Raw genomic sequence first — 19,516 nt, forward strand, 5'->3', positions numbered from 1 at the left:
TTTTCTCCGTTTACTTTGCAGGTTGCTTCCACACAAAATTAGCCTCTGACCCTGAGTAATTTGCTCACTTCCCCCCCTTCCCCCCCCTCCCCCCCCAGGGATTCCAGCACGACCCTTTTCAGATGCAACATGCAAACCAGCATCGCACCCTCACCCTCCCACCCAACCCAGCTGGCTGGAACTGCAGCAAGAACAGTTCCCTCACAAGCTCACTGCCTGCCTTCGTTCCCTACTCCGTGGGGGCACGTTAGCAAGAAAACCCCCCAGGCCCAGGCACAAGGGAACTCTAAATCCCACGGGGACAACAGCGAGCCGCCCCCCGAGCTCCACAGGAGGAGCCAAAATGGCGCCCGAACTCCTCAGCGCCGTGGAGGGGCGGTACGGCGCTGTCTTCCGGCGGTGGCGGCTTGCAGGGCGGGGCGAAGCGAGGCTGCGTGTGGCGGCACCATGATGGCGCAGCGGGCGCTACCCAACCCCTACGCGGACTACGACAAGTCCCTGGGCACCGGGTACTTCGATGCGTCTGGCCGGGTGAGTGGGGATGCCGCGCGGTCCCGGCTGTCTGGGGGACCCTGAGGTTCACCCGGCGCTTTGGAGTGACTGCGTGGTTTAAAGCTCAGTTATCTTCCTCCAGCGTGGTCCTGCGGTCTCAGCCCGCTGCTGGGATAACAGTTTCCAGCAAACACTTCTCAGATGTGTGCTAGGAGCTCTGCTGGCTCTAGGCTGCTCCACCCGCATTGGGCCGCTTACTGAGACCTCCTCCCGTTTGCTGATGTTGACTTTGGTGTTTCTGGATTCTCTGCAGCTGACTCCCGAGTTCACGCAGCGTCTGAACAACAAAATAAGGGAGCTGCTGCAGCAGATGGAGAGGGGCCTCAAGGCTGCTGACCCGCAGGACTGCACTGCTTACACTGGCTGGGCAGGTAGGGCAGCACCATGGGCATGCAAATGGGCCGTCTGCTCAGAATGGGACTGGACCACTCTGAAGCTGTCCTCTAGCTTAGGCCAAGTCAGACTCTGTTCTTCACTGTGTCCACAGTAAATTTGTGTCCTGATTGGCACTTCTCTTCCATGATCTGTTAAACCAAGGGGCTGTTATTTCTTGGGTCCCTGTTTTTTGCAGCAGAACTCAAACTGCAAAGGGGGACCACGGAGTGCAGGATGAGACTGGGTCTTCTCTTGATTAATAGTGCCAAACCTCTGCAACACACAAAGCTGGAGGATTGAAACACATATGCTTGGGAGCAAATACTGGAGCCTTTGAAGACACTGGCTCCAAATCTAGCTGTGGTGAGGGTGCTGACAAGTAAACTACTTCTCTGTGAAGCAGGCATATGTGCACAGTAGGCCATTTCCCTGTAAGCATGAGTAGCAGTCATAAGCTGAGAGCCTGCAGTAATGTTCGTCTTTTTTGTTTGGGCTGATTTTTATCTTACAGCACTGATTGACAGATGTTTCCCCAGGTAGTGCCCCTCCGCTCAGCCAGGGCTAGCTCTGCTTCAGTGTTTGCTGGAGGGAGCAGAAAGGCACATGCAAGTACAACTACGGATGGAAACCTTACTCAGTCAAACTTTTCTACATGAAGCTTCCAGGAGCTCATCTTTATCCTGTTCTGCATTTTCAGCCTGTTTTTCCTTCTTTGGGAGCATGCCCTACCTTCCCTGCCCTATCCCTACCCCCCGGAGCCAGGGAGGATACACCTTTCTCTGTCTCATCACGTTTGGCTTCTGCTGTGTGCTTTGTCAGCTTTCCTGCTGCTGCTTTCTGCACTGTGCCAGGCTTTTGGGAGGGATCTTGGGATAGTCAGGTACTTGTGTGGCTGCTACAAGACTTTTTTGCTGCCACGGCTTTTTTTTTTTCTTTAACTTATATGCTGTAATCCCAAATGGCAATTTTCCATGTTATAATCTGAGTATGGCTTGTGCTTGGATACAGTGGAACTTGATGCCAGCAGTTTGCTTGGGAAAATAGTGTTCATTGTGTTGTTCCTAAGGTAATGTTACAGCTTGGTGAGAGCAATGTCAGAAATGGCTTCTTAAAAATTTTAGTAAGGTAGACAGGCACTGAGAGCACTCCAAAGCAGTTAATAAGAAATGTAAGCGTGCTAGTGTTGAATTCCAGCATGGGAAAACATTAATTTCTTCCTTTTTTTTTTTTTTTTTCTTCCTCCCTGGGATCATTTCTCATTGGGCATGCAACCTTCTTGCTTTGGCTGATAGGATTAGAAAAAGCCTGGGGGCAGTTTTCCTGTGGGTCACCGTCAGAGGAGTGAATTTTGCAGATATTACATTGTATCTTAGTCACCCACATTTCTTTTCTAATCCTAGCTGTATTAATTTATTCAGCGCTGGTTTCCAGAGAGCAAATTAATTGGGCCAAGACAGCAGCTTCTTCCCTTAATTGCTTATGTAGAAAAGGCTTGTTGAGCATCTTCTCATGTAAATCATTGCCCAGCAGTCTGAAATCAACCCGCACTCTTGTGGCCACTAATAAGAAAGATTTGCAGTGTGCCTCTCCTAGCGTAAACTCTGCGTGAAATGTAACGTACTTGAGCATACTACATTACACCCAGTAATACACAGCATATGCTGGCATTCTACTTTGGTGCCTGTTTCTTTCCCAACACACTTGAGAGCCTTTTCTCCTCTCGCTTGCATTTGTGCCAGTGAAGCCACAGCTTCTTGGCATGTGAACCTGGAGCAGAGGAAGGGAAGGATTTGCATTTTCAGCTCAGAGGCAGAGACGTTATCCAGCATACAGCTGAATGTCCTCAAAACACATTTGAATCAGCTCGTTACGATTTCATTCAGTTCCCCATAGAGATCAGGGCCCTGTAGGCAAGGCCTGGAATCTGCCTGGATATATACCGGACTTGGCTCTTGTGTTCCATTTTGTCTTTTAATCAGTTTAGCTAGACAGATGCAAAAGCTTTTATGGTCTTAATCTGTTTCACTGTTAACGGAGTATTGACTGAGGGAAAGTAAACTGCTGTAAGCTAATTTTTGAATCAGAAACAGTTCAAATCCTGGCAGAAGTACAATGATCTCATCCATTTTCGAACAGATTAGCATGTGGATGCCCAAGAGTCATTTGTGTGTTGGTATTTCTCAGAGGGCAGGAGGCCTTGGTCCAAAGACTACCTAGACCAGAAGGCCAGGTGGTGGAAAAGAACCAGGAGACTTCACTTCACTGCTGCCACCTCTTCACTGACTGCAATAGCCAGGAAGCTCCTGACTCTGATCTCTGGTGGCCTGTTGTGTCCTTCCAAGACAGTGGGGTGGTCTGCCCGCTGAAATGTTATGTGAGGGAGAAAGCCCACTTACTGCCCCTTCTGGCAGCACTTTTGGGATTTGTTTCCCATGCAAACGTTGCTTTCTCTAGCAGTGCAGTAGTCATGGCTTTGACAGCTTGAGGGCCTCTGAAACAAACTAGTGAGTGCAGGTAGCTTGCCCCAGCTTTTGGCTGGCCTGAGAGTCGGGCTGAGCTGCCTTTAGAAAGGACTTTTCAAAAGACATACCCAACAAAGGAAAAGCAGTTCAGGAATGGAATTCTGGAAAAACACCTTTTGATCATGTTAGTGTAATATCATAGTTTTAACCTCATAATCCCAAGAACATGCATCACCTTACAGTTCTATTCAGAAGAAAAAAAAAAAAAACACACCAGAAATCCCCAGATAATTCTTAGAGTAAGAGACAGTGAGGCTGCATTTGAGGAGAGAGAGGAGAGGGTGCCTTGTGTCACTCACATACTCATATAAGCCCCATCCTACCAAGTGCCTAGTGGGTATTTTTTGTGAAATTTTCCTTCTAGAATATATTTAGTATTTGACTAGACAAGGATCTGAGCAAGGACGTGTAAATATCAAGCTGGCCTTACTTCCATGTGCTGGATCAGATGACCTCTATATGTGCCCAACAGCCTCTTCTAGGATTCTCTGATGGGGTAAGAGGTAGTTCTGGTTTGGGCTGAGTTGTTTGGTTTTTATTTTTTCCCAGAAGAAGAAAAGTGAGAAACGTTGTTACCAAGTTCTGTTGTTGGAGATGCTGAGACATCCTGAGAAATAGCCCATATCCCGCAGCACACTAGGAAGGCAACCTGCAGTGAAATGCACCTGTGACTTCCTAGTTTCAAACGCAGGACAGCGTGGCTCTCCAGGGAAGACAGCTCACTCTTCCATTCAGCATGGCTTTGGCATGCATTTGTGAGTGTGAGTTAACATCCATACCTCTGCACCAGAAAAGACACTTATTATCCTTTGAGCTGGGCCGTAGCGCTATTCCACCCCACTCTGTAACTTTTATCCCATGCCTCATCAAAATGACATTGAGTTTCCCACAGGAAACCATCAGGTTTTCTTGCAGTGCACAGAGATAAGTTTCCACTTCTTCTCTCTACTCTTTGACATCTTGTTTTGAGAGTGCTGGCTGACTTAACTTTCTGGGTCAACATAAGATCTCTGAGCTCTTTCTTTGTTACTCTGGACGACAGGTTTGGAACTCATCCAAATTCTCAGTGACCCAGAAATCTCTAGTGGGAACCTGGTGACCTTTGTGAAAGGACCACAGTGGGACTCATCTCCTGGTGGATAAAGAGGCACGTTCAGAGCAGTCTAATGGGCATCCCTGCTGGTCTCGTCAGCAAGGGCACTGCAGCGGAGCTGTCACCACTTCTATCCATTCTGTTCAGCATGAGGAGAAAGCTTTGCCTCGCTGCTGCTGTTCTCCCACCAGCAGAACTTTTCGCAGTGGTAGTGCAACCAGCAGAACTTGTGGTGAAGGCAAGACACAGCTTTACTTGTGTTTGATCAACAGAACAGTCACACGGTAGAGATTGTTTTCAGCCTCTTGCAGTGCTTTAGCTCTCGAGCAAGAACATGTCTTCTCTCTGCTCTGTTGGAGGTAATGGATGCTGAAATTAGGACCCTTGGCTTTAGATGACTGGTGCAAATACATCCATTTCCAGTGCACACATTTAAATCTCCTCCCACACCTCCCCAAAAGAAATGTTAAATGCAGAGCATCCCTCTACATCTATAACACTGCTCATACAGGATGGCAAGAGATGGAGATGTTAAATAAACAGGCTTTGATGTGAGATACACAGAACTGGTTTTTTGACTCCTGATTCCCTACAGCTAGCAAGTGTCTCAGGAGTTCACGCTCCAGTACACTGGCTCCCTGCACGCTAGAGACATCAGTTTTGGTCATCAGAGCCCTATTAAAAGGATATGCTGTCAACAGCACACATGTTCACCACAGTCCTGCACCACCAAGTGATGTCTGATGTACAAGTGGCTGTACAAAAGTTTTGCTCCCATCCCTTAATACAGGTTAATAAAGGTCAATGCTTTTGGAATCTTCTCCAAAAGAGTGATCATTGGAGAGTGCTTGGGCTAGGGAGGAAAGGGAGCAAGAAATGTTTTACAAGAGGAAAGACAAAGAAGTCAGAGGAAAACACTGCTGAGACATTTACTTTCTTAGAATTCAGTCCTAGCAGTAATCTTGGCATGGTAGTTATGTACCTAATTAGGGTGATAGGATGGCAGTGGGAACAGAAGTTGTATATTAAAGCAGATAACTCAAGAGGTCAAGTTGTGCTCAGACAGCTATCGGATCTGTTAAGAGTCTAGAGGTTGTGCTAGGTGCTAAGTAAATCAAGGAGAGTAACTTTACATTTGCTGGCTGGAAGAGGAGCTCCCCTTTAAAGAAGGGCTTCGTGTCCACATCGTTATAAACCTGAATGATGGTATCATGCACCTGAGCTTCTCTCTCAGAAATACTAACACTGAACTGCTTGGAGAGAGGACAAGGTTATTAACTTCAGCAGGAAATGGAAATCTGCCCTTAATGTTCAAGTGAAATTGAATTGTCTGTAGCACGAAGCTTTGGAGATTACCCATGCAAGATGAGAAAGAGATCTAAATTTAAAATTGTCCTCAGCACTGTAGAAAGTAATTCTGCGTCGTGCATTTTCCTACACCACCACTCCCTTGCAACATCAAAATCTGCAGAGATTGGCTCAATTAATTTAGGTTCAAACACTAGGCCTGTGACTTCTTAGAAATGATTATTGATAAGGGGTGAAATCAGCTTTTTTTTTTTTAAAGGGCTACAGGCCAGTAGCTTTCTCCAGTGCATGTTTGAGGATGCTTTCCAGATCAGAAGGATGGTTTGAATGTGGCAAACCTATTGAATGCAGTTACATGCTAAAAGCTTTAAGAGCTGGATGAAAACAGGGCAGACAGAGTCAAAGGACAGTAATTAATGCAACATCTTAGTAACAGAGTTGTTTCTGTAGCTGACCACCCCATTGAAAACATCCCAGGAGGACCACAGGGCTTTCTCCAGCGTTCCAGGTAGCTCTTTCTGTTCCAGACCAGGGCTGCTCTCATGAACAGTGTGCTGCAGCGTGGCTGGCAACCTCTTTCTTTTGTAAGATGCACCAGTTTTTTTTGTGTAGGTCTTGGGATCTGTTCAACAGGAGCCAGTGGGAGAGGAAGAAAGAGCCAAGCAAGATGTCTCAAGGGTGTTGCTTCCCAGTGCTGATGATGTGTCACTTTTTAATCTGATCCAAGTAAAGGGACCCAGCCCTACGCCTCCTGGCATGAGAAAAAGCAACTGAGACAGGGTAACAACTCGCGTACTCTGCCACAAGTCCTGTCTTGCCTGATGTTTTCTCGTGTTTTGGGTTTTACAAACCAGTCTCAGGTATGCTTTATAGGTTTAGGTGGGTTTGTCTGGGTCTCATCTTTTGCTCTCAACTACTACAACAGTATGTAACCTAAGTATCAGAAACTCTGTTAGCCTCCAGGCCCTCCTGGGTCAGATGCTACCACTTGTTGACCTGCAGTCCATTCATAAGCAGCATGAGATAGAAAGAGGTCAGAAAGCAGGAGAAGCTATGGATGCTCCTGCTGGGTATTATGTCCTGCGTGTACCTGAGAAAAGGTCTGCAAGGCTCGTGACCTAGATGAGGATGAGGGCCAGGCTTTTTGGTGTGTTAAAATAGCCAAGCTGTGTGGTGGGAAGAGGACACAAAAGGTAAACTTCTCTGGTGGTTACAAAATTTGTGTTCCTTTTGCAGGCATTGCCTTGCTGTATTTGCACCTGCATGATGTGTATGGAGATCCAGCCTACCTCCACGTGGCCCATGAGCACGTGAAGAAGAGCCTGAGCTGTCTGACAAGACGATCCATCACTTTCTTATGTGGAGATGCCGGGCCTCTGGCAGTGGCTGCTGTCATCTACCACAAACTGCAGAACCACAAGCAGTCAGAAGACTGCATCACTCGGTAAAACTCATGGTTGTGTCTTTATGTTCCTTCTGCACTTGCTGTAGAATTGGTCTAGGTTTGTACCAGGCCCTTTCTTCCACGGCCCACTTTGTTTTGCTGCAGTGCCAGAGAATCCAGAAGCTTAGCAAGACAATGCAAACTTGTGCCGTGAAGAAGCATCTAGCTTAAGGACAAACACATGTGGCTGCAGGCAGGAGAGCAAAGGGTGTTCCTTAGCTGGTATTGCCACTTCAGAAATAATTCAGATAACACAAGGGAAAAATAATGCCCAAATAAATACATTTAAAAAAAAAATTATGATGAGGTTTGAGGTTTTTTCAGAACCCTTAAATTTAGCTTGACATCCATTTTGATGAAGAAATGTGTCATTTGCTTCCACTTGCTATTTGTTAGTTGACTTTGACTTAAACCTAAGATTGACAGCATCCTTTTCAAGTGCTGAATGCAGCCGGTTGTGATTCATTTATTTCTATTTCCTGCCTTTCCTCGACTGTTTTCAAATGTATTTTTGTTGGATACGTAAGAAGAAAGAGGACATACATGCAGTATTACAATCAGATCAGCATACGGCAGAGGAAGGAAAAGAAGTTAAGGATAGGGGGAGGCTGCAGTTGCAAGCTTTTCTTGCATATTGGGATATTGAGAAGATGATAAAGGGCCCTGCATAGAATTGCCATTTTGAGTGGTCAGCACACAAGCTAGACAAAAACCCAGGCACTTCAGAATGACACCAAATGCCCTTAAAATAGCCACGAGCACATGATGCATAACACTGATTAAAAATGCCACAGATAGGTATCTGAGGTGCCAGTATGACTTGGAGACTCAGTTCCCACTCCTTTAGCTAAGAATAGCTTTTCATTGATGCAGATATGGTCAGTCTGAAGACAGAACCCCCTTTTTAATTCTAGAAATAATCTGTGGTTTGAGTTTTGCTTAATACTATGTCAAAGTGGTGAATCGCACTATAATTAACGTATTTGTTAATAACAAGGGAACTAACCTGTCAAACATTACCAGTCAGTTTCATCAGTACATAAGCCCCCAGTTGTAGAAAATCCCTAATTAATATTTTCTTGCTGTAGATCTTCCCCTCATGCATCCCCCGTTCTCCCTACCGTTTTGTGGCAGAATGGAGATGTGTGGTTAATCCTGCACTGCCATCTAATGGCATAATAAGAGCAGAGCCTTGGAAATGGATTGCTTCGTACACCTGAAAGGAAAATGGGTCTTTCTGGAAGAAACAGTTAAACAGTTCTTACTCTGCTACCAATTCCCAGAGCAGTTAGCCTGACCATGCTACCTTTAAAAAGGGAGGATTTCTCTTTGAGAAACAGCTCCCTTGATCCATACTCTTAAGTGAGCTTTGAATATGCTTTTTAGTTATAGAAGAGTTGCTAAGTTATGCAGTGCAAGTGTGTAGAAAATGCACTTCTGTTCCAGCTACAGAGAAGGAGGGCCTCTCCTCCTTTTGTTCTGTCTTCTAAACTACCTGATCTTTTTGTGCTGAAGAGAGAATTCATCAGTCAGGTTCTCCCTGCAGTGGGAAAGACAGAAGCTTGCTTTTCTTGGCTCCTTGCTCTTACCAAAATGAGTTCATGACCAATACAGGTGCTTTTATGCTCAGGAGAGACTAATGTTTCAGGGCAGCCCATTTTCTAAGAGCACGTGAAAATCTGAGCTGTGTTCCAGGAGCCCTCTTTTCCCTGCTGTCTCCCACCAATTCAGCAGGTCAAAGGTGTGCTTTTAGAGTCAGGGCATACAAAAATCCCATCTTGCTCTACAGGGCCTCAACTTCCCTCTGTCCAGAAACGATTGATTCTTTGGCAGCTGGGATAACAGGCTGATTTGTGAGCAGTGGCTCTTTCTTTCGGATCCTCAATTTACACCCTCACACCTGAGAAACACATCCTGGCGGCACACCAGGTGTTTCCTACTCCTACATATGCTGTACAGCCCTGCCACACTTACCTAAAACAACAGAAACTGCTGGCAAGCTTCCTCCTCTAATAACCATGGCTAGGAAGGCAGCTAGAGGCAGAAGCAGTAATGCATAGGGAGCAAGAATAGTAGTTCCAGCTGCTCCAGATTTCCCCACTAAGGGACAGTTTTACATCTGTATCGCTGAAAATCTCTAGCAAGGGTGGAACTGTTTATCCACCCATCCATTCCTGCTATTGCACTTGACATTTGCCTGACATCCTCAAAGCTGAGCATCATCAACAGACAGGATCTGTTCCTACCAGCCTGCTGCTAAGCAGAGTCTGTCTGCTGAACTGTGGTGCTCCTCCTTGGAAACCCGCCTCTTCATCTGCTTTCCTTTGACATGAGGACAGGGGACTTGAGGAGGCAGGATTTTCTCTTCAGACCACACAGCTGGCAGCAGGATCCCTGCCACATGGGCTTGCCAGGACCCCACTTACTCCCAGTCTTGGATGCAAAATCTGTCTCCTGCGTTTAATCTGTGAGAAACCTCCCCTAGAAGTAGTGCAAGAGGAGATGGGGTCAGGCCATCTCCTTGAGACATTTCTCCCTCCTTTCTCCTCCAATACCTCTGCTTACTTTGAGTTCAGTGCCAAGGGAAACTCCTGCCAAAGGGAGTCAGAACCCAGCATGCTCTTTCTGCTCTAAGGGTACACTGTACATGTGGTTTCTGCTTTTCTTCACGGCACATAGTTCTGCCCGGCAGCAGGGGCTGCCAAAGCACCTCTTCTGTTCCTCACACTGCTATGACAGGGAAGATGTGCACACACAGCTCTCATTTTATCTCTTTCCCTGCTGTAGCCACAGCAGGAAGCAGCTGAGGATACAGCCTTGAAGCTGCTGATGCTGGAGTTTTAGAAGTGATGGCATTTTTCAGAGTGCTTTCTCAGAGATGAACAGAAAAATAAAGACAGAACCAATCATATCTCCACCTGCTGCTCATGGAAGAACATCCAGCCTTGATGGTGCTGTGGGGAGAGGCAAAACGGGAAACTTGCATTGAGAGTGAATTGCCAGTGTGCACAGCACTCCATCCCCATTAGCACAACAGGAATATCACCAAATTTGCAACGTGAAAATAGACAGAAAAATGGCACAGAAAGTTTCTGACTCCAGCAGAGCTCTTGCTGCACACTTGTGGGCTAAAGGCTGGTGCCAGCCAAGCAGCTGTCACTGCAGGGCTCCCCCACAGACAGCCCACAGCATTCACACTGCAGACACTGTCCTCACTATTGTTTAACTCTCCCTAAAGAGAATGTTCTTCAGTGTCCCACAGAGGCTTGATGTTAAGCAACGAATCCAGCTTTCCCTCCACACCTCTTACCCAGATTTCTATCTCATGCAAGCACCTCTTCCTCCACTGACAATGTTGCTCTGCATACCTGTAGGCATGGAATGAAATGAGCTTTGCTGTCAGGTCTTGTAAGAATAAAGGTTGCGATTTTTCCACACGCTTACAGCACTAGCTAGACTTTATAGCATTCCTTGAGCAGCCAAATTAGGCAGACACTTGAATTTGAAAGCAGCCATTTTTGGCAGAGGGTTTGCATTTCCAGCAGCATCACAGGGAGGTAATGGTGACTGCCTCCTGTAGCCCAGACTTCCCCACAAGTAGTTTCCCAGAGCTGGTGCACTAACATAGTACATACACATAGTATGGCTGCAGTGTGAAACACTGAACAAAGTACCGCAATAAGACAAGTAAAAAGCAAAGGGGAAGGAGGGATTTTGTACCTTGCATAACTTGAAAGCTGAGACAGGGACTTTCATGACATCCCTTAGGGCATAGGCAGCACTAGGGAATAAACTGTGTTTTAGAACTCTAGTCTCACTGCTTGTTTACGTGGCTTTGACTGTCCTCTGATCTCCCTCGTGTGTTTTTTTCTTTGTAGTTTGCTCCACTTACACAAGGTTGATCCACGAGTGCCAGATGAGCTGCTGTATGGGCGCATGGGCTATCTGTATGCACTGCTGTTTGTGAACAAGCACTTCAGAGAGGAAAAGATCCCTCAAAGTCACATTCAGCAGGTACTGTGGCTTCTCAACAGTGGAGGCTGAATTAGCCACCTGATGATTTATTAGCTGTCTCTTCCCATTCCGCTCACCTTTGGGCAGGTAAAAATCAGTGCTAGATGTAGAGAACTCTGGCAACAAATGAGAATCCACACTGTGGTTTCCCTGCTGCTCATCCTCTTCCAAAGAAGAAGAAGCGCTACATGTGCCCCTCACTCCATCCCTCAGATCCATATAAACGCCCAGACAGCACTGAATTGGCATCTCTTTCACTCCTTCACCCACACTCCCCACCTTACATCGGGGATTAACAACAGCTTTTTCTATTTCAGATTATCCACTGTGCTGGATGCAAGATAGCAGCACTTCCCTCACCCACATCTGTTCCTATCCACAGGTCTGTGAAGCAGTTGTAGCCTCAGGAGAGAGTTTAGCCAAAAGGAGGAACTTTGCAACCAAGAGCCCGCTAATGTATGAGTGGTACCAGGAGTACTATGTAGGGGCAGCCCATGGCTTGGCTGGGATTTATTACTATCTCATGCAGGTAAGAGGCACCTGGAGGGGAGGGGCTGATAGCAGTTGTTTCACATTTCTTTGAATGAGAAGGAGCATCTGAATAGCTTCATGGTGATGTCAAGCTAGGCAAAACCTCTTGTCTGAGGCTCTCTCCTGTTTGGTCACGTATCTCCACTCCTGATATTTTTCTCCAAGTCTGAGTTTTCCATCTCCATGGAGATCCGGAGGATCTATGTTATACAAGCCATTTCACATAACGAAGACCTGTGGATCAGCAGGATCTGAGCTTCCCTATCTTCTCGTTGCTTATAAAGTATTTCCATTCGTTGACATCTTTGGGTTTCTTGGATTTATGTACTTTTAGGAGGGAGGTACTTGGAGCAATCTCAGATCATTACAGAGTGAAAACTGCTGTAAGAAAAGCATGGTGAAAGAGATTATATGTGTAGCAGGAAAGTTGGAAATGTCTTCCAAAATCAGAGCTTCCATCTAAATGTTAAAGCAGTGGGACTTCTTTCATTAAGCAGCTGAGTTCTGTAGCGACTGAAGTAAGCAGAGCAAGGTGAGAGGTTGGGAGCTGCTGTGCCTCTTTACTTTGATGCTGTCTTTCTCACAGTTTTGCACAACTCACTGGCTTTCTGGGAATCTTCCCTTCCCTAGCTTTGAAATCAGGGTGAAAATTCTCATGTGGGTCATTTTGTGCATAAATTTGCAGTGTTTAGGCTTTGTAATAACAGCAGTAAACAACACTGCTTTTTCAAAGCAGTATGAGTGCCCACCGAGCAATGCAAATTATTTTAATATAGCAAGGTTTATAGAAGTATGATTTTTTTTTTTTAATGTTAGACTTCTCACAGCAGGTGGAAGACCCCCAGGTTCAAGTGCTTGAGCTTCCCTTCAGGTCTGAAGGAGGGGCCTCAGAGTTCAAGCCCATACACACGATGAGTGAAGTTCCTATGCATTTAACTCTCTTACAGTGACTTAGAGAAGAAGGGGTGGTTGGTGCTTTTGAAGCAGAAGGAGATCTGACAAAAAGAGGATGTACTTCCATTATTGCCCAGGAGTAAAGAACAGCTAGTTGAGGGGAAGGAATACAGCAGTGTGCTGTGAGCCCAGATTTACAATGAGTGCCCAAGCTTGTTCCCAGGCTGTTTTTTTAAAAAAATAAGTCTGTCTCCCATAAAATACTATGTAGGCTTCATGCTTCTCTGTTGTATGAAGCACAAGGAGCCTAGACCAGGCAAGCATAACATACAGAAACCCAGGGGAGAAGCAGACAAAGGGAATATGGAGAGGAGGATGTCGAACTTATGTCTCTAGTGGTTTTATAGCGCTAGTATTGATTTTTAATTTCCAAGTTATCACCATCTTGGGAACAGTGTGATCCCTAGATTAAAGTCTCACTGCAGTCTGCTGCAGGAGGTCAGAACAGTGCAGATCTCCTATGGGGCAGTGCCATTTGGAGAGGAGGCTGAAGCCCCTTCCTTGCTTCCATCTGAGGTCAGTGATGAAGTCACCTCCTTGCAATTACCCAGAAACATCCATGAAAACGCAGCATCACAGGCAGTTGGGCTGGCCCAGCAGCTCACAGCTGCCATGCTCTAGGTGCTAGGAATCATTCCTGGAATTCATCCCTAATACTGTTTTTGTGCAATTTACCTTTTTACTCCAAAGCTGGATACTTGAAACTATGTCTACTTAGTTTCAGGACAAGACTTTTCTTCTCTTGCTTAGGGGGCTGTGTGACACACTTGGGGAAACTTTTCTTTTTGGGGATGCAAGAGTATGACTGGAAATGAGTCCCTGTTGACAGAGCAGCCTGAGGACAATCAGGTATTTGGGTTGTGAAAGCCTGGGCCAAAGAAACAACTTCATTTACAAGGAACAAGAACAGATGTGATTATAATTGGCTTTGTTTCTTTCAGGCAGACCTTGGGCCTTTTAGGAAGAGACACGGTGGTAATTCTCCTTTTTTTAACACTTTCTGTCTCTTAGCCTGGCCTCGGAGTGAGCCAAGTAAAGCTGCACAACACAATCAAACCCAGTGTGGACTACGTCTGCCAGCTCAAATTCCCATCAGGCAATTACCCTCCATGCATCAATGACACCAGAGACCTACTTGTCCATTGGTGCCACGGCGCACCAGGCGTTATCTACATGCTTCTCCAGGCCTACAAGGTACCAGAAATCTTGCAAATATCCTTTGGGGTCCCCTAAATCTGGAACTTCATCAAGGAGAAAACTCTTTTGGGACCCCTGTGCCAGGAATCAGGATGGCTTGTTAAAATCAAGTCACCCTGTGGGGACCAATGACAGAAACAGATCATTTTAAAAACTTCTTTTAAATCATTAAATTGTGTTCTAAAAAATTATTTCTGAAAATACCCATCAGCCTTTTGAAGTGTCTTGTTGCAAGTGACTAATGGTGATAGCTAGTTGTGTGTTAAGTAATGGTCATACAGTCCCATTCATCACATCAAAAACATTCTCCTTTGAAAGTAGACGGTAGTGTTAAGACTTCCTTAGAAGCTAATTAACCCAAGCCTTCCCACTCCCACAGGGATGCTCTCTCTGCAAGGAAATTGCTTCAGCATGGGGAAATATTTCTTGTCTCTCCAGGTGTTTGGGGAACAGCAGTACCTAAATGATGCCCTGCAGTGCGCAGAAGTGATCTGGCAGTACGGGTTATTGAAGAAAGGCTATGGGCTCTGCCATGGGACTGCTGGCAATGCCTATGGCTTCCTGGCACTGTACAACCTCACTCAGAACGTGAAATACCTGTACAGGGCCTGCAAGGTGAGAGCCTGTGTGAGAGGAGAGAGGATTATTCATTTCTGCCTTTTTACAGCACAACTTTTTCCTTTGAAACCTAATTTCTAGTGTGGTAAAGAGGGAGCTAGATGTAACCAGCTCCACCAGCATAGTCCCTAGCAGCATAGTCGCTGCATGACAGCCTGAATAGAAGGAATATTTTGCAGAAGCCTTGCTCTGCAAAGGGATAATATGAGGTTGAAGGTGATATTTACCTCAAGATGCATCTCTAATGAAATCTGAACACTCTTTGTTCCTTTTTTTTGTAGTTTGCAGAGTGGTGTTTAAGCTATGGTCAACATGGGTGTCGGACTCCAGACACACCATTCTCTCTCTTTGAAGGTAAACCTCCATTTCTAAGCATGTGTTTTACTCTGGATATGAGCCAGTTCAGCACTGAGGAAAATGTTTCACTGAAGTCTCTGCAAAACTCAGCATAAAGAATAGGAGGGAAATGCCGTTCTCTGTTTTTACCCTTTCCCAGAAGCAGTGTTCTTGTAACAGGCCAGTGGCTCCAGTTGGAGCATCTTGTCCTCTTGGGCCTCCTGCACAGATTCTGCACACATCTTAAGGGAATGACTTTAATGGGTACAGGCCAAAGTCTGCCTTCAGGTAACTTGCGGCCTGGCTTTTCAGTCTCTCTTTGTGTGTTTTTAAGGATTAAAATCCTGCATAGGCTTTCTGGCTCCATTTCAAAGATGAGTGAAGAGCAAGCACAGTCGCCTTAGTAGGCCTTGTTGGCTCCCCAAAAATCTGCCATCAGCAGGTATTGCTGAAATAATTGTTTCCTCAGCTTATACAAATCTCCCTAGCTTTGGGGCAGGCCAAGGAGCAAGAGCCAGATACATAGTGAGGATCTGAGGCAACACCACAGGATCCAAAGTTTTGCAAAGATATTCAGATTCTTAAGCCTGTAGACAGGTGAAGCAGATGGAACCGGGGACTGGAAGTGAGGAAAATTGTCATACCTTCTCAGGTGTTTTTCCAACATTTGATTAACTTTAAAATGTTCTCCCCATTATAGTACCTAAGCTGCTTGGGAAGTCTAGGCTCAGACCTTGGAAATGATTTAGCTCCTGAATACATTTTCCTGTCTTCATGACTCATTCTCTCCCTGAATAACTGATAACTTTGATACCCCAATGTAATCTGTCTGAAGCACTGTTTTTTCTTGTTCTCAGGAATGGCTGGAACAATTTACTTTCTTGCTGACCTGCTGGTGCCAACCAAGGCCAAGTTCCCTGCATTTGAACTCTGAACCTGAGCTAGGCAGTTCCTTGCCTAAATCTTTCTGCACTTAGAAAAGCAGTTCAGAGCTGCTTTCTTCTCCTTCTGATCTCACTGTTGTTTACCTAACTGAACGTAAATCCGTCCTCCTAGGGCATGCCAAATTCTCTAATATTTCTAGTTGTTTTGTTGTACTGTTTCAGTTTAAACAAATGCAGGTTTTGCTGGTGTCTCCTGAAAATACAGGGCTGCAGTTGGGAGCAGGGAAATATGTACAGTATTTTGTGTGCTATAAAGTTTTGCTATTATCTGTATCCCATTTCCTGGGAGAAAGTTTTCTATTGAATGTAACTTTGCCTGTTTAATTTAATTTTTTTTGTGTGTGTGTGCTGACAAATAGTTACAGGAAGTTGACCTTGGAAAACAAAAGATGAAATACTGGGACTATATGCCCTTCAATATAAATTGCCCTTTTTTAAGTGTTCTCTTTCTGACCATGCAGGGAGTAGGTAGTTTAGGAACAGGGCTGCTCCCCAAGAAGTGAATATGATGGGCTGTGAAATGTCTCTCTTTTTGTTTTAATGTCAGATTGCAAGTGGAACAGCTGGAACGGACATGCCAGAGGCTTGTCCTGAATTTACACCTGTCTACGTCATAGGCAAAGGCTATTATGTATAGCTCTTCTGTGCATTTTTTCCAGTGACAGAAATAAATAATCCACTAGCTTTTGTGCTTAGTTGCCATCTTATACTAAACCTGGCGAAGTCCATTGATTGTATCATGGAAAACTGCAATTTAAAAGTAAGCTAGAATGCATAGTGGTGCAGTCGGTCCTGTTTAGCTTTGGAAGTTTATTTTGCAATCTTTATTTAAAAATGTGTATGAATATTATAGATGATTGCCAGCAGCAGCAGAGGAAAAGAAATGTATTTCACTGAGTTCGCTCAGTGCTTAGCCTGTTACCTGTGTAGAGGATATTTACAGGCTTTGTTTTATAACCTTTCCTGAACTTGGATAATTTGAGTCACTTCTTACTGCTTCTTGTAGTTTGATATGCACTACATCTACCCAACTGGAAAATCTGCCCTAGGTTAAATAGCTTTGACCTGCCAGTGCACTAGAAACTTGCAAGGGGTAAATCTGCTTTGCAGCCCTTTGCTGATGCTATGCTAATTTGCAACAGCTGGGGGCAGGGGACCTGCCCCCCCCCCACCCCCTGCCCCATTAAACCATTGTTGTTGGTTTTTTTTAGCACCAACTATGAGCTAAGTACTGAGTACAGTGGAAGTTTCTGACTCCACTATACTACTTTGTGCTGTTTGAGGGCTGTTCCTCAGCCTGCGCAAGCGTGGGTGCGGGTTTGGTTTTTCAGGGGTGAGCTGGTGAGTGGCTCAGGCCAAGAGGCAGGAGGGCAGTTTCAGAGCAGCATAGGCAGTCTCCAAGCCAGCAGCATGAAGCAGAAGCTGCATGAGCTGAGCATTCTCCAGAGGGCGTAGTGCTGTCATGAGGACCAAATCTGGCATGTTCACAGCTAGCTCACCTCTCAACAGTGACATAGGCAGACCTAGGCAGACCTGAAAGAAGCTGTTCCAGTGAAGAGTAGAAAGCATTCCTGAAGGCTGCCTCTCTCCCCAAAGAGCAGCCCCAGAGCCAGTTCATCGGAAGGCAGCCTGATGCACAGAATTGCTCATCTGCCTTAGGCTTGGCATTCCTGGCAGGAGCCTGAAGCTCATCCAGGCTAAGAGGTGTTCATCCCAGTTGTTTCTGGGACTCATGCAGTAAGGGGAAAGGTGACTGGAAAGGAAAAGCACAGCCTCAGGAGCAGGAGTTGGCTAATCAAACAGCACAAGAGGGGGATCCTGCAGTACCTGAGGCCTACTGTTAAGTCACCTCCCAGCTCATCTGGTGTGATGCCAGAGTGGGGGCGCTGGTCTAAGCTTGGATTTCTCCTGGCATTGCTTTGCAGAGTAGGTGGTTTGTGCAGCCTAACGGGGCAGCATTGTGTCCCAGGGTTCATATACAGATCAGGAAATCACCAGGGGTGGTGTAGAACTGGCAGGTGGAGCACTGTTCAATAAAACATGAAAATAAACAACCTCAGTGTTATTTTTTCCTCTCATTTTGTGACCACAATTGATGTTTGAAGAAATAAAGGTATGCCACCACCACCACACTGGTGAAGCTGCTGAAATGTTCTCAGGTGCATCCATGAGGTAGGTAGTGACTGTGGAGTACTGAAATGCTGTGAGCAGGTAAATCCTGTGGAGCTACCCTAGACAGTCTCAACCTTTTCATTGCAGCAGCCCAAACCAGCCTTATCACAGCTGCTCACTGCTTGCTGGCAGCTCTGAACTCAAAGCAACTGACTTTGACAGAATTTTAACAGTCAGGAAGATACACCTCAGGCCTGACCCACTATTCCATTCTTTGCGCTGAGACCTTGCTACCTGAGAGGACCATATCAGAATCATAACCATCACCAAAAGCTACACATTAAATGTCTGTGCTATCCGTGATGATGGTTTTTTTTTTTTTTAAATCAAGTGCCTCATACTCCTTACATGAAAACCACAGCTTAAATGCACTGTCACCCAGCTCAATTTCTGCTTTCACAAATTTTCAGTGAAACATAAAACCATGACTTCAGACATACCTGCTCCAGACAGATCAGGGGTATACTGCAACTTTGTGGAGATCAGCTCACATTTTACAATACAAACTCAAAGGCACCATTATGTACCTTCAGAATAAAGTTCACCCAACTACTATTACCAGCTTTCATGATCTGGTATGCTGGTCTTGTGGTGACTACTGGTATGCAAGAGCCAAGTGCAGTGAAAACTCCAGAAAACCGAAACTGGATTGAGTGGGTCACCTGGCAGGCTAAACATTGTTGCTCAGTAGTGTCTGAAATGATGGGGATTTTCAGGCCAGTGGGGTTTTGGAGGGTTTCCCTGGGCTCAGTGGGTGCACAGTGTTAGCTTCCAAACTCACTGTCAACCCAGATGGAAAATTACTTAGCATTCAGAGCAGTGTAGACTCAAACCTCCAAATACAGTATCATAGCTGGCATAGATGGCTACTTCAGCATCTTTATGATTAGGCCTTCTAACTCATGGAGCTCATTAACCTTGGCAAGAGGGGGCAAGCATAGATTTTTAGATTACAGCTGAATCTCAAGGGATTGCTTCATTGACTGTTACCTTCTTGAATCAATCAAAAGATGATTTATATCTTCTGCTTTTTTTTCCCCATTATTTTTGAGGGCAGGGTGGTATTTTTGCTTTTCTCCTTAGCTTTGCTTGCTTTTCTCAGTTCTGGGAAAGTCATCTACATGGGTCAGATCTGGAGCCAGTGCCTGATCTGTGTAAAGCCCATGGCGTTAAGCTGATTTAGAGCAGTTCAGGATCCAGCCCTTCTTCAACAGCTGAATGTAGGAGTCAGGCGGAGTTTAATTAACTTTGAATGGCTGATCACATTTCGAGTCCGCCTAATGAACTTGTTTGTGCCCGACCTTAAAAGCAAGCCTGGATATATTAAAGGATCCTAGTGACTAATACGTGACAGGTAGAATTGTTTTTTCTGTTCATTTTTTTTGTTTCTTCCTTTTTGAAAAGAACAGGCAAACTCCTCCATCATTCAGACAGCAGCAGGATGGCCCCTGTCAAA

General features: G+C 45.5%; 1 protein-coding gene across 1 annotated transcript; it reads left to right on the forward strand.

Annotated features, from left to right (window-relative positions):
- LANCL1 (LanC like 1) lies at nt 306-17,942 on the forward strand. The gene is made up of 9 exons (XM_021397695.1): nt 306-531; nt 806-923; nt 7,087-7,294; nt 11,173-11,308; nt 11,691-11,837; nt 13,805-13,987; nt 14,429-14,605; nt 14,890-14,962; nt 15,802-17,942. Exons 1-9 carry the CDS (start codon nt 448-450, stop codon nt 15,876-15,878), a joined length of 1,203 nt encoding a protein of 400 aa, XP_021253370.1. The 5' UTR covers nt 306-447; the 3' UTR covers nt 15,879-17,942.

Source organism: Numida meleagris, chromosome 5 (genome assembly GCF_002078875.1).
Source record: "Numida meleagris isolate 19003 breed g44 Domestic line chromosome 5, NumMel1.0, whole genome shotgun sequence".
In the NCBI taxonomy this organism is placed as follows: domain Eukaryota; kingdom Metazoa; phylum Chordata; class Aves; order Galliformes; family Numididae; genus Numida; species Numida meleagris.